Source organism: Parasteatoda tepidariorum, chromosome 11 (assembly GCF_982258835.1).
Source record: "Parasteatoda tepidariorum strain Cologne lab strain chromosome 11, Ptep-v5.0, whole genome shotgun sequence".
Taxonomy (NCBI): domain Eukaryota; kingdom Metazoa; phylum Arthropoda; class Arachnida; order Araneae; family Theridiidae; genus Parasteatoda; species Parasteatoda tepidariorum.
The window spans coordinates 69,441,056-69,456,612 of NC_141765.1; the positions used below are offsets into that span (position 1 = coordinate 69,441,056).

The window sequence follows — 15,557 nt, forward strand, 5'->3', positions numbered from 1 at the left end:
CATTATAAAACCAGCCTTCCCTTAAATTTAATCTAAAAAAAATTTAAATAATTCATCTGAAAACATATTTTTCCTAAATCAACATAATTTTGACAAATTTGTTCTTCGGATTTGAAATAAATAAAAAATTTAAAGAAGATTTTGTAATTCACAAAAAATGATATTTTATCAGGAAGAACTAAGAAGACATAAACAAATTAACCAGATTTTTTTTGAAGTTTTAAGTGTATTATAATAATAAGGTTCGTCTTATCTTTATGAATTATAAAAAATTTCTTAACTTTTTTTTTTAAAGAAAAAAGAGAAGATAAAGTCTCGCTTCAAGCATAGATGAGCTTTTCGGTAAGAGTCCCTTTAGAGTACCAGCAATAAATTTTAACTTAAACTTTCTTTCATTTTATCCCCGATTTTTTCTTGCTCCCTTGGTGTCCACAGCAAGGTTTTTAAATGGCATGAGAAATTTTTTAACGCCAAAATTTCCACATGCTAGTTTTTTTTTCTCATTAGCAAATTCCAAAAAGCTGGGCATCGAAAAATCACAATTATATGGAAATATTTTTTGCTTTAAGCATCTAAATTGAAAAAGACCGAGAGATATAAATAAAAAAAGGGTGGGAGGAGGTGGAAGATAAAAAAAAACCTAAAGAAATGGAAAGATGCAGCGCTTAATCTCTAATTAATTTGAGACAGATAACACACAGTATCGAGCAATACTTTCTCTAAGCCAAGTAGCAAAGTTATTAGAAAAACGTACAAGATTTTCGGCCGTCGAAGGAGAACAAACTCTTTCCGAGCTAGCGATTTTTTAAATTTTTTTAAGACCCACGAAAGAGAACTCTTTATTAAATACATTTCCCCCAATTAAATTTACTTTAAAGCGGGGGGTATATATTCAATTCATATCCCCCTACTTCTTCGTCTAGATGAGAAAAAAAAAGGGTGGAAAATCCTTTTTCTAATAGCTACCACTAACTTTAGTATTAAAAACTGAAAAATAATGTAAGTAATGATTAGTGAAGGCTTTTTACAATAGGGAAAGAAATGGGAAAAAAATAGAGGGAAAAAAAAGGGGCACTCATAGTGGTGGGGAAGAAGGCGAGATCGTAAGCATAGAGTTTTCTCACCGATGAAGAAAAGCAGGATCGGTTGGGGAATAAAAGAATGAAAAATACGAAGTCGAATAAGAGAAATATCAAATGAAGGGGGGTGGGGAAAAAATGTTGTCCTTAGTTTTCTTTCTTAATGAAGTACAAGCGTCGATCATCAAAAATAGAAAAAAAAAGGAATAAAAAAAAACATAATACAATAAAAAGTTTGACTTCAATTAAACGGAGAATGCTGGTTATGAGTGGGTATAGAGATATTTCATCCACCCGTGAATGATGCATATTTTTTTCTAGATTTTTTTCATTTTTATTTATTTATTTTTTTTAAATTTTTCAACTAATTCAGTAGACTTCTCCGCGTAGGTTAATTAGAAGACGCAAAACGTTCAGATATCATTTATGATTAGTTGTTTGATAGAAATTAATATGGAACAATATGTTCGCTTTTTAACGGGGTCCGCCTTTTGAAATGAAAAATATTACAGAGGAAAAAAATTACTCCTTAATCCATGTGAAATGTAAGATCGAAATGAAGAATTGTGTTCTCTGTTTTTTACCTTTTAATTTCAAATCAAGAAAAAATTAATTAGTAATTTTTTTATAGAGTTTTTAGAGTGAAGATTTAAATACATATGGAATGCGTCTACATTTTTTATTCAATAAATGATAAACAGAGACATTGTTTTTTGTTATTGACAGAAAGCATATTTAAAATCAACATTACACCGAATTTCAAATATACGCTTATTAATTTCTATCCACATTTTCAAAAGTCTTATGATATTAATGAACGAGTGCCCTTAAATGTTTTATAAACTTTAAAAAAAAAAAACATAATTAAAATGGACAGTCAATATTTTTGTAAATAGGTAAGGTAAAAGTTTAACAACTGAATACATGGAAATAATTATAGGCCACCAGAAAAATGTTAGTCTTACAACTTGTATAAATAGATCGATAATAGCACTTTAATAATAAATTTTAAAGGCTAAAGTAATAAAAGAAATAACAAACTTAATTGCGAATAACGCATATAACTAATAATAATATATAATAATGTGTAAAAATTAAAAATATAAAAACAAAACAGGATTCGCATTTCCAACTTTAGTACATAATATTTTTATTTAAATGATTAGATTTAAAATATATTAAATAATGAGAATAATGTCACACAAATGCGAGAAAACTAATTTGTTCAAAACTTTTATTATTATATTAAGAATTAAATAGTAGCCAGTAATTGTAAATGAATATTATTGTTTAAATTGGAGGAAAAAAAATTCGATAGTTGAGATTTTCAATTGAAATTCTGAAAATTCCGATTATGAATACTACATTTGATTAAAACAAAATTAGGCTAAAAACCTAAGTATATATTAACAGGTATTATGCAAGCGTTTAACGGATACTAAGAAAGAGCTTTTTAATCTTTTCCTCTGTTCAGTACTTGAGAAACTATGCATAAATCGTGCTGTAAAATCTTTAATTAATAATCTGATTCCTGTTAATCGCATCCTAATGTCACATCAAACATTATTTTGTTAATTATCACAAGAAGAGGTCCTTAATTTAGATTTCGTTTCTACTTCCAATATTATTGCCCTATTAGAATCAACATTTAAGGGGAGTAAAGTTTTTACTCGTCAGATTACTTTCCGGCATTTAGTTTCTAACACCGTTTCTTAAAATAAACACATAAATATAATATCACCTACCCTCAAAAACAAGCTATAATAATCATCTTAACTGTCAGAACATTTCTGTATATCATACTTTCGTTTTTAGGAACCTTTGTTTTGACTTCTTCCGAATTTAAATTACTCCGCTCGATCGGATTTAGTCCTTCTATTGTTGTTTCAGCTGTTGCTTAACTCATTACACTCAAACGCCCCCTTTCTTCTATCATTATGAACTTAATAATTTTGCTAATATCCTCCACCGTTTTAAAGTAATTTATAGGCCTGTTAACAAAATTAAAAGATCCTATCAATCATGATAATCGCCGGAACATTGTCAGCAAGAAAACAGAATTTCTACACCTTACTCCACTGCTCTATATATATCTCTTTTAAATTATTTAAGCGAATCAAATAAATTCGCAGCACACACTTTTATTTAAATAAAATCAATTATTCAAAATCAAAAATAATGTAAATAATTTTTTTTTTTTTTTTAAGATCTAACTTAGTAATGACGGAAAATGCTTTGATCAGTATGGAGAAAAAAATTTCATTGCATTTTAAACTATGTAATTTTAAATAAAAAAAAATTAAAAATTGGGCTAAATAGTTACTAATAAATAGACTAAATAGTTACTGAAAAAATAAAATTTGAAAAAAAAAAGTTTTATTTTTACATTTTGAGAACATGAGCATGATCTCAAGAACTACATGACCAACTCCGTTCGCATTTTAAATTTTTTAACTGAAAATTAAGCTGTACACTTAACACTTCAAAAATGCTTAGGCCATTAATAAATTAAATATTAAAAAATAGTTATTCATATATATATATTTTTAGAAAGACATTTCCCTTTGGAAAAACAGATTTTATTTTCATGATAAAAAGTTAAAAATGTTTTGGTTTGCTTAAATAATTTTAGCTCTATGACGAAATAGACAAAAAGTGAATGTAGTATTAACAGATTAACTAAAATTTCAACTAGACTGCAAAACTACTGGGACTATAATTTCCAGATTATTACCATCTCCCCTATTTTGGATCAAAATTCCTAATTCGTTGAAAAATAGGCATGTTTAAATAGAGAGAGTACCTGCACTAATTAAATATAATATTTAAGGTCAAACCCTCATTAGATTCTCACGTGACGCATAAAATTAACTGTTTCAAATAAATAAATAATAAATTTTGTAACTAAGTGTACGTTCGTACTATTTTATGCATGTTTTGTTTCTGAATTACCTTCACTAAGATGAAATTTAGTCCGCTTAAAGATATTTAAAAAGAAAACTCGAAAGATAATGCCGAATAACAGAAAAAAAAATTCGTTTTTTTTTTCCTTTTGGAATTCTAATAACTTTTTCACAAAATATAAAAAATTTCCCAATACAATAAAACTTCCCCATCCAATACCCACAAAAATAGAAAATTAAAATCTTTACTCATCCTAAAGTTATATTAGGGTTACATTAATAAGTTGTAATTTGTTGAGAGATACAAATAGAATTTTTCTTGAAGTTCTTAAAATTTTTCTTTAAAGCATAAGCGTTAATGGAGAATGGCAAGAAAAAATATGAAATTGCAACACGTTATTTTTTTTAATAAAATAGTAGTTTAAAAATATTAGTCTAAACATGCACAACAGTCAGATATTTGAAGTTAAAAAAAACATTTCTCAGAATTTCTTCATAGAAACGAATACTTTGCAATAGTTAAGTATCGTGTTAAATATTCCATACACAGAAAGTATTTTCGTCTAGAATACATATAAATAATAAGGATTCCGGTAACAAACAACAATTTTTATCGTATCTTGACAAAAAAAAGGTATCAACTAAAATTAATTCAAAAAATTATGAAAAACATTCTAAAGCAAAGAAAAATTATACAAGTTTAATTGTTCTTAAAAATTGCACATTCTCAAATAACAATTTATATAAGCCTTTTTTTCAAATTTCCAAACGACACCGAAATTAGAAAATGAACTATTACCTTAAAATTCAGATAATCTTTACCTTATCAAAATTTGGCCATTGCTGTTTTAAGCTTATTAATCTTCTATATTGCATATATAGTTATAAATAGTATAGCCTTACGTTTTACTGTGCACAAAATAAAAATATCTCCTTGGATAATTTTTGTTCTAATGGTCAGATTTTCATTAACTATGTGCTAATCTTAATGGTTCAAAAGGATGACTTATGCTAACGACAAGTAAGCCAAGTTCGATTAAATTTCAATTAGGTTACAGAAATAGATGTAAAAACGCACTTTCACTGATTAAATATACCTTTTTTTTTCAACGATTTAGATTATCAACCATCAATCTAGAAAATATGGTCCCAATAAAATGAAAAAAATAATTTAATAATTTTAATTATTTTCTTTTTATATTATTTAAAAAGGTGCTGTTAAAATAGTGAATTATAAGGTATACAAATTTCGACATCATTTAGCATTTTTGAACCATTACGAACGGCACTTGTTTCGTAAGGAAATGATGAAATAATTTTAAAATAACTTGATCAAAATTACCTATAAAGTCGTATCCTAAGGGTAGCCACTGTAGAGAGTTCGCCCAATATATCTCCAACAGTAGCTTCAGGGGATTCTGTAATTTGATCAAATGTAAGAGGTTTCCAATTTTTTAGCTGAATAGCACCTGTAAACAACAAAAACAATTTACTTATAATAGGTAGAACATTTGATTAAAACAAAACAGAGGTATGTAACTACATATAACGGTGCGATTAGCTATTTTGTACCCAGTAAAATCCCGATAATCCAAGTATCATTAACTTAGTCGCTAAATACAAGTCGCAATTTTAACCTGCTTTGAAATTGAAAAAAAAGAGGCTTTCTCTAATTGGTAATAAAAATGCTTCATAAAAAATGATTATTCTAATATACGATTCCAATATTGATTACTCTAATTCCCAGGAATTCGAATACATTGTTTAACAATGGTAACCAAATTACGAATCATAACATTAGCTGATGGATTCTGTTCTCGACTCCCACTTACAACAGTGCTGATGTAAAATATTCCCATTAGTTGACGGATCATGAGTTCGGATCTTCTTCGCAGCGAGCTAACCGTAGTAGGTGCCCGAGGTTTTCCTCCTCGTATAACACAAATGCGAGTTAGTTCTACCAGAAAATTTTATTCGAAGGCGAATTTTCTCAATGCTTAAGACAGAAGTTCGTTTGTCTTTTGGGCTCAGTTCAAAATTTCAAGGATACAGTTATTCAACGCCTGTAATAAAATTGAAAAATATACGTAAGGATTGCAAATTTGTAGAACCAAAATTCGAGGAAATTTTGAGATTTAAAATTTAGCGGGAATACAAGTGCTGAAAAAATATACAACATATGCATTGAAAGGCATTGACATGATACATATAATAAAAGAGAAACACTTAAAAAAACTGAAAAATTGTTTTAATTTTATGCATTACTAATATTCAACTGAACAAAACACATTTTTATACTTCGAAAATGATTGTCAATGTACAAATATCGAAGTTTGGGTTAGTGTCACAACAGAAAATAAGTTCCATAAATTTATTTCAAACTAATGCATTTCTCAATTGAATAAACATCGTGCTGAACTGAATCAGAACCACTCTGTTTTGCTTACAACGTTAGGTTCGCGTTAAAGTTTGATTCCAAAACTGGACATTTCCCTTAAATAACAATTTAAGACTACGCAATTTACTTACAGTAAGACAATTTATTGGTAATAAACGCAGTAAGAGTGCATCTAACATCATGAAAATAAATATTATTTTTACAAACAAGTGAAAGAATTTGAATAAAATGAAATATATTGCATTAAAAGCAACTATTATTTAATACAACTTGTTTTAACAAACAAACTGTCTTACACTATTAGTCTGTGGTTTTTATTTAGATTGCTTGGAAAAGAAAGCAAGTAATAATAGTCTAGCTTTTCTTACTTGATTAACTTAATGATAGATTAAAAAAAAGCCTTTTTGAGCTTATTTTAAGGCATGAGAAATTATTAACAGACGTGAAATTAAAAAAAAATTAATAAATAAACAAAAATAAAATATTAAAAAACAAGCACTCTGATAACGATTAGCATTAATCAATTAATATGTGGTTTTCCTTTTAATAATTTGAGAAAGAAAGCAAGTAATAGGTAAATCTCGGATATTTTTTTTTAATCACGGCCTTTGTGATTTAGTTTAAAAGCTTCAGAAGTTAATAGCAGCAGTAGAAATAGCGTAAAAATACGTATTAATTTTACACTCTTTACATTCGTGCGTTGTTTTTTCTTCTTTTTTTTAATAATTATTTTTCATTAATTTATTCATTTATCTTGCCATCAAAATTTTGATTATACGGGAAAAAAATTAGATCCCTATTAATTTACTACTCATTAAGTTTTTCCATTTGAAACACTTAAAAATAAATGCACAAGTGGGCGACCTTTGCGCTAAAATACAAACTAAGGTAGACAACGTTAAAGAGCACAAAAAAGTTAGTTATCAGTTTTTGTGCTCTTTAACGTTGTCTACCTTAGTTTGCACTTAAAAATAGTTTTTCTCAAAATATCCGATTTGGAAAATATTTCTTCAGATACACAATTTTAATACTTAATGATATTTCTTCAATGCGATCGCGATTAAATTCAAACTTTAAATAATGATTTGTAATAATTTTATGTTTAGTGAAATATTTTTAAAGTTTCAATTCAGAGTATCTTCAGAGTATCAATAAATTTGATTATGACTCTCTTCTTTGATGATGATACAAATCTGCATTTTACAAGTATTATCTTTCCAGATAACAAATTATTTTGTGAATTAGAACTCTAACGAGAAATCATTTGAAATTTTACTACATTTTTTTTAAATATATTACCGTGATTCGTCCATTTATATTTGTGAGATTCTTAACAAATTTGTTAATTAAACTTACATTTTTGTGTTAGTTTATTAAAAATGATTCAAAATACACTCTAAATTAAAATGAAAGAAAAAACTATCTAACAAGAATTTTTTTTTCTTTTAACATGTAATAGATATTAATATGAATTTGATTCAGTTAAACGTTAAAAAATTTATACTGTTACTTTCAAATTTGTTTCCATATAACTGCCGAGAGTAGACACAATATTGAGTGCAAATATTATTAAATGTTATGTACAATCTAGAAAATGATTACATAATTGTTACATTTGATAAAAAAAACTTCATATAAAAGTACATAATTTATTAAACTAAAGTCGATTTTTATCAATGACAAAAGCAAGATGTCATTCTAGAACAATTAAACGAAAGTTTAAGAGCTGCACTAACAAACATTAAGACTCTAGCTTGATAGAGCTAGAATAATCTCCTCCATGTCAGTAATCTTTCTGATAAATTTAAAAAATTTTAATTTTAGAACATATGCTTCAGAAAGTGAAAAAAGTACTTTTTAAGTACTAGTTGGAAAGGGTTATATAGTTTTTACAGTTTATTTTTTTATAAATAGAACATTAATTGTGCTCTGTTTAAAATTATGAATAAATCAAAACAGTAAGGAAATTTCTTAGTTAAAACCACTCATATTAAAAAAAAGCTTCTTAGCTATTGCTAATGAAAGAGAAACCTTTAATAGACAGGGTGAGCAAATACTCCAAAACTACTTCAAATTTTTGAAAATTCAAATCATGAGTCACAAATATACTACATTCGCAATCAACAAAAATGGTAGGATATTAAAAGAAAGTTACCATAAACCATTTTGAAATTGAAAATCGAAATAAATGTTTCCACGAGTACTAATTAATGGTTCATACATTTAAAAATGGATGATGAGTCGCTCTTTATAGAACAATTTCATTTCTATTAAGAATAATTATTTTTATAATGTTAAAAATGTTATTTAATTCAAGTATTCCCAGTTTTTAAATATTTTTTATTGCATTTACTCTCAATTATTTTCTTTTCAATTCAAATCCCCTTATTTTTTTAACGAAAATATAAATAAAACAAACAAATAAATAAAAACAATCCAATAAACACTTTTATTATTATGAATTTAATCATTTAGTAACTAGTTTCATTTTGGAAATTAAAATTTTTTTTACAGATTTCCTTAAAAAAACATCTATAAGTATAAGTAACACACAATATATTACATATTTTTTATCTAGAGAATATTTAGATGTTTTATACACCAACAAAAATCACTAACACTACATAGACACTATAAGATAAAATTCCTCCTGGTAAAAGTTCTACGGAGTTTTAAAACATTTTTTTCCCAGTTTTATAGATTTAGTATGATTAATTAACGCAGAGAATTATTTTTAAAAGATAATATTAGAGGGAAGACAAATCAATAAATTCCTATTCATATAAATGTACATTCTAAACATATCAACAGAGTAGGATAAAAAAAAATATTTTGCTAGGGCTAGAAGCTGAGTTCGAATTTTTTTTCTACTATAAATGAAAATATTTTTAAGAAAAAGTTTTTTTTTCCAGTGAGATTTCAAATTTTAGTAAATTTATTTTGAAACAAAAAGTTCATTATTAAAATTTCTTAATAAATTATGTTATATTGTAAATAAACAAATTCTTCTGATAGAAACGCGGTATCAACAAATCACATTAATCGCAGTGGGCAAAGAATAAACAGAGGTGAAATTATTTAATGAGGCGCAGTGTTCCGGAAAGAGACTGTTAAAGGGGTCAATTGAGAGAAGGGGAGTTCAAAAAGCTTCTGCCACAGGATACTTCATTATAGGTTCAGAAAAGTCAAGTCCTGGTCGCCATTTAGAAAAGCATTAAAGGCGAGAATAACAGTCAGAACGGGAAAAGAGAGCCAATTACCATAACAATGCCTGTACTAATGAGAGAAAAGAGACAAGAAAAGGGGAAACTATAATCTGGCACCTACTCCATCAAAATGCTTAGAGTACCCTGAGCGTCTTCTTCGGAAGAGAAAATGAAGACGTTTTCCTTATCCAATAGAAAACCTGGAACCGCGTAATAGAGGGGAAAACGCGGGCAAAACTTTTTAATCAGCTTTCGCAAAGTCCGCGTGCGGCTTCTAGGGCCCGAAAAGTTTCAGTTTAAACCTCAGATAATGCAAGAGGATTAGAAGATCTGCGGCTACCCAAGCAAAACCATGCTCTTCATTACCAGAACTTTTCCCTTTTCTAATAAAAGCGGTTATTAGAGTACGTAGACAAATGAGTTGAGAAAAAAAAAGAGGAAAAAAAAAAACTAGGGGAAAAAAATAAAATCGACTGCCTCATCTGCATGTTTTGGAGGAAAGAAAGAAGAAATGTCTGTCACTCGTCCTAATCCTCTTACACCTTGACGTGAGCCAGGATTCCAGAAAAGGCCTTTCCGTCTCTGCTTTGCCTAAGCTAGCAAGGCCAAGAGAGAAGTCGGCAGAGAAACGCACGGCTCGCTTAATCCAGCCTTAAATAAAACATGGACCTCATGGTAAAGCCGCTTTGGGTATCTCACTAGCCTAGACGCAGAGCACATCAACCTTCCGACTCTAATGTAGTCTAGAGATTAGATTTCAGTGGCTCTTCCGCAGGCATGCTTGTACATGCAGAGCAGCAGGCAAGCACATCTCGACTCTTTCTGGAGAGCCTTAATCCGCTCAACCACCTGTGCCTGAGTACGACAATACCTTTAGTCAAATGGCGCGCTACTACATCTTGTTTCCTCGGCCGCTTTAAAACTGAGCAGCAGCTCAAGTGTCGCCACTTAGGGATCTGTACCCCTCTTTTCAGAGATTTCAAACTGCCGCCTACGGCATTATTTCCAATTTTATCCTCTTTCTCTTTCATGGAAGCAGACGGACTTAATTACGTATAGACTGTAGATACTTTCACCAAATGGAAGTCTTCAACTTTATCCTTTCTTTTTATTTTGTTTTTCCCCTTTAAGTACTGCAGCAGAGATTTAAGGTTCAAAAGCATTGCTTCGGCGCGACGCAGAATCGGGTTTGGAAAAGGATTTCCCCCCCATGTCTGTCATAAAAGATAAGAAGAATGCAGCAAAACATAATTCATAGATTCGGAGCTTTTCCATATGCATCACTTTAAAAATATATTTTTTTCAAACAAACTTTTTGAATTTAAAAGGAGATATGCAGTTTCTTCTCAGAATATTTGATGTCAATAGATATATTATAAGCGGCACATTTTCAAAACAATACCTGAATTATTTAAATAGAGGAAAATGAAAAAATTTGGGCTGAGATATTTCATTCATTAACAGCATTTTATTTTAATATAATTAAGCATTCTGATTTATTTAACACTTTTTTGTCATACTTTTTCACGCAAAAGCAATGAATAGTGAACAAAATCAGTAAAACCTTATACACACAGATATAAATACACTGTTCTCCCTAAGCGTTTTTAGAAGGACGGCTTATAAATGCGCTCTCCTTGCCCTTTTTGTAAAAAAAATAAGCTGCCATCCCTTAAAAACACAGCCTTTTTATTTCACTTTTTCAGGAAAAGATTGTTTTCTTAACCATTTGTTTTAATGAAAAATCCACTTTTGATTTTTTAGTTACTGATAATTATTTAGCTTTAATTTCATTACTTTATTTTAGTAAGATTTTTTTTATGCTATCTAGTTATGTAGTCAAAACTTGCATGATATTCGGTGTCAGAGATATTCATTTCTTTCATTGGGGGGTATATTTAGTTTTTTAGTGGTTTTGACTTTTACTATTGTTTATTTTTTTAATAAATACCTTTTATTTAAAAATGCACCTTTAAATGTGTATTTTCTAATAATTTTCAGTTTAAAATATTAAAAAAAAGCTTTTAAGTTGTTTCTCAATTAATCCTTTTATTTAGTTTACTTTTCTTTGAAGAAAATTTATACACAGAGATTGTCTTTTAGCTTGTCTTTAATTATTTTTCAGAAGTTTCAAATTCTTCTGTTATTTTGATACTGAATGAGAATTACTTTGTGAAACATATACATAAAATAGTATTAGAAAATAATTTAAAAATTGAGGATCAAATTTAGTTATTAGATAATATTACACAGTTTGATAAATTTTAACGGTGGTGAGTGCCCTTTCAAAATTATCAAAGTGTCCTTTCCTGTGTCCTGTGAGGAAGCAACCTGGCTTTTTTTATTTCTAGGGAGAACTCTGTGTGTGTGCATATAAGTACATACGAAGTTTATACATTTCTCCTTTTTGTTTTTTCGTTTAATCTTAATGTTTTTAATACGTTTACGAAGACACAACTCTCAAAATTTTTAGAAGAGTCTATTTATTTGATTCTGACTCTTTTATAAAGGAAGAATTTAATGATTTATGTGCGTAGCAATTGCTTGTTTTCATGAACGATTTTTAATGTTTTTTTTCTTTTTATCGAATATAATTTTGTTTGAAAAGATAAAATATATTTAGACTTATATTCATAGAATAAAATTTCAACAATCATAATTTGAAACATTTTAATGATTTATGTGCGCAGCAATTGCTTGTTTTCAAGAATGATTTTCGATGTTTTTTTTCTATTCTTTTTAATCGAATATAATTTTGCTTGAAAAGATAAAATAAATAAATATATTTAGACTTATATTCATAGAATAAAATTTAAACAATCATAATTTGAAACAATTTAATGATTTATGTGCGTAGCAATTGCTTGCTTTCAAGAATGATTTTCAATGTTTTTTTTCTTTTTTTTATAATCGAATATAATTTTTTTTTGAAAAGATAAAATAAATAAATATATTTAGACTTATATTCATAGAATAAAATTTTAACAATCATAATTTGAAAGAAACTGGTATAAAATTTTCTCTAGCCTTGTTAGTCCGAAAAGTGATAAAAAACGATTCAGAGGCGGCGTGAGCTCAACTTTCGTGGGGTAGACATTTCACCGGCGTTTTAATTGCGGAGAATTCTGTAATTTTTGATTTTAAAAAAAGTATTCTTTCAGATAAAGCTGATCGTGATCAAAATGCTATGTCATTTCGGTACATCTGAAGGTATTTCTGAAATTAAATATAAGTATCTTTATTAGTTTTAATACAAAAAAATATCTAGGTATAGTTGTTGAAATACAAATAAATTTTAATTTTTCATTAAAAATAATGCAGTTTCATGCAAAAATGACACATTTCAATTTATAAAAATGTTTATAAAATAGTTTTTTTTCTGTCGTGGTAAACTACGTCTTCATGATTAGTTACGCGATTCTCATTTTCATAATTTAGGTTACCACTTCACAAATTTCTGCCGTTGAATACCAATCCACTCAGTAAAAATGCAGTTTTTTATTTTTATTTTCAACTTCTTAACCGTGAATCTAGAAGACAAGAGAACACCTGTTAAAAAAAAAAAGTCACATTCCCCTTCAAAAAGAATTCTTTTAAGGGAAACTGATCAGCATTTACACAAAATAAAGGTAAGAACCACGAAAAAATCTCGTAGTTAGCCCGACGATGATGGAGCTCTGATATGCTTCTACCACTGTATAATTTGCATCAGCACAACAATCCGTGCTAACAGGGAGCAAAATAAAGTTTGGCTACCTATCTCTGTGTTTCATTCATATGTAGATTTCATTTGTCCCCACTGAGCATTGGCGATTTTTATGAAAAAGTTGCCATTAGTCAGTTAGGACTTTAAAAAAAAAAGATACTCAAACGAGTGTTTCGTCTCGAGATTCGGTTGTTAAAATTAATAATATCGCATTAAAAATATCGGATTTTAGAAACTATGCGGAAATCAATGGCAATTACTGCCAAAAAATCGATAGAAAAAACAATTGAATCATTACGTCAGAAAGCAAATACTCAAATGCGCGATTCTAATTTCCCATACTGTCTAATAATATCAATAACTAGCTAAAATACAATCAAAACATAACATGGATTTGTGATTATGATTAGCATGAATTGAGCGCGTAAAAAAGCGATTTTTAAATGCGCGATTCGAATTTCACTTGTCAAAATTATATTGACTGAGAAATATCAGAATTTTAAAAACTACGTGGAAATCAGAAGCACTAGCAAAAACTGCCGAAAAGACGATGAAATCGTCCCATCAAAGGTAAATAATCAAACGTGCGATTTAAATTCCCTGTGCAATAAAATTGCATAAAAAATTTCGATTTTTTTTTTTTTTAAATAGTGAAAATTTGAAGCGATCACTGTCTAACAAACGATTGAAACGAAGAGTGACTCCTTGAATGCGCGATTTAAAGCGTGCTGTAGTACTACAATGTACAAATGTTCTACAATGATTCATTAATTCGTTTGCTACAAATCTAAATTTGTAACAAAATAACCACTGTCATATTTAATTAAAATATTAAAAACATGGTGTTCTAAAAAATGAAAGAAAGAACATCATTTTTAGGGAGGACTATCTTCTAAATTTTCACGATTTCGGAATTATTTATTTTATATTATAAATTTGAAATTCTAGCTAAAGCCAGTCATTGCCGATTTTTTTCTTAAAATCTCAAATAAGAATAGAAAAATTACGATTATATGATTATTTTTTTCTTCTCGGATGTGCAAGAACATAAGGAGAGCATTTTTTTTACGTTCGTAATTTATCGTCTGTCCCTCAAACACTTAAAACTTCATTGATATGTATGAAAAATCGCGCGATCTAAACACTTCTAAATTTATAAACTGATTCTGTAAGTATTTTCTGAATAATATCAAAAAATTTGTCAGTATCGAAGTGTTTCATTATTTAATCCAACCCTATGTGTGCGTGTGTATATTATATATATAAAGAGCAAAAAGGAAGAAAAAAATAAAGGAAAGATAACGAATAAAATAAAGAAAAGTAAAAAGTTTTTTTACTGCGCATAAGCTGCAAGTATATAGAACTCATAAACTAAGTTAAAAATATAAAGAAAATATGGAAAATAATAATATAGATTAATGAGAAAAGAAGAAGAAAATTTATTAAAATAAAATATTTTAAAATATTTTAAAAAATAAAATAAATAAAAAGCCAGAAAACAAAATAACGAAAAGATATAATCTAGTCATCAGCTCACACGATTATATCCGCAAAAAGGAGTGCTTTCTAATATTGCATTGATATAACTAAAGCAAAAAATATGAATACAATAAGAAGCACATAAAAAATTAAAACGAAAATTTAACACATGAAGTAAAAAATATACGAAATAAAACATATCAAGCAAAAAACAGAAATTAAAATATAAGAAAAATACAGAACACAAAATATAATCTATAAAGCGAGCAGCGAATTCAAATCAACCTACACGATCCAGAATTTTTCAATAATGATTTAAAATATTTTCGAAAAAGTTTACCAGATTACAAAATATGAAAACAGAAGCGAAAATAGGGGGACCTTTCATGGCGTGTTCAAACTGCAATATTGAAGCATGGTTGATTTGTTAGTTACTTTGGATGGGCCGAAAAATGGATGTGAGCAAGGTATAATATTATACTAGACAATTTAAAGTTATAATTAATAAGGTTGATATATACAATTTTAATGATATTAGAATATTAACATTAGAAAAGTATGCATTTTTTTTCCTTTTGATTTCATGTTAATTTAACTATCTTAATACAGCTTGCCAGTTTTTTAAAGTATACAGAATGATAGTTGATGTTTATATTTTTGCTAAAGCATTTAAGAAAATACAGCTTACATTTGTATAATAAAATAGACTTTTTATAAGTAATATTTTGTGTAAATAAAATAGACTTTCTTTAAAAAAATGCTTCATAAAATAGGAGTTTTCGATAC

The 15,557-nt window shown here is 28.0% G+C and overlaps 1 protein-coding gene across 4 annotated transcripts in view; it reads right to left on the bottom strand.

Annotated features, from left to right (window-relative positions):
- LOC107456902 (homeobox protein dve-1) overlaps nt 1-15,557 on the bottom strand; it is a 165,584-nt gene that overhangs the window by 25,061 nt on the left and 124,966 nt on the right. For all 4 annotated transcript variants that reach the window (XM_021145060.4, XM_021145059.4, XM_071187377.2 and 1 more), the window contains one exon: nt 5,325-5,451. In XM_021145060.4, the coding sequence (XP_021000719.1) occupies nt 5,325-5,451 (127 nt within the window). The remainder of the gene's footprint in view (nt 1-5,324; nt 5,452-15,557) is intronic.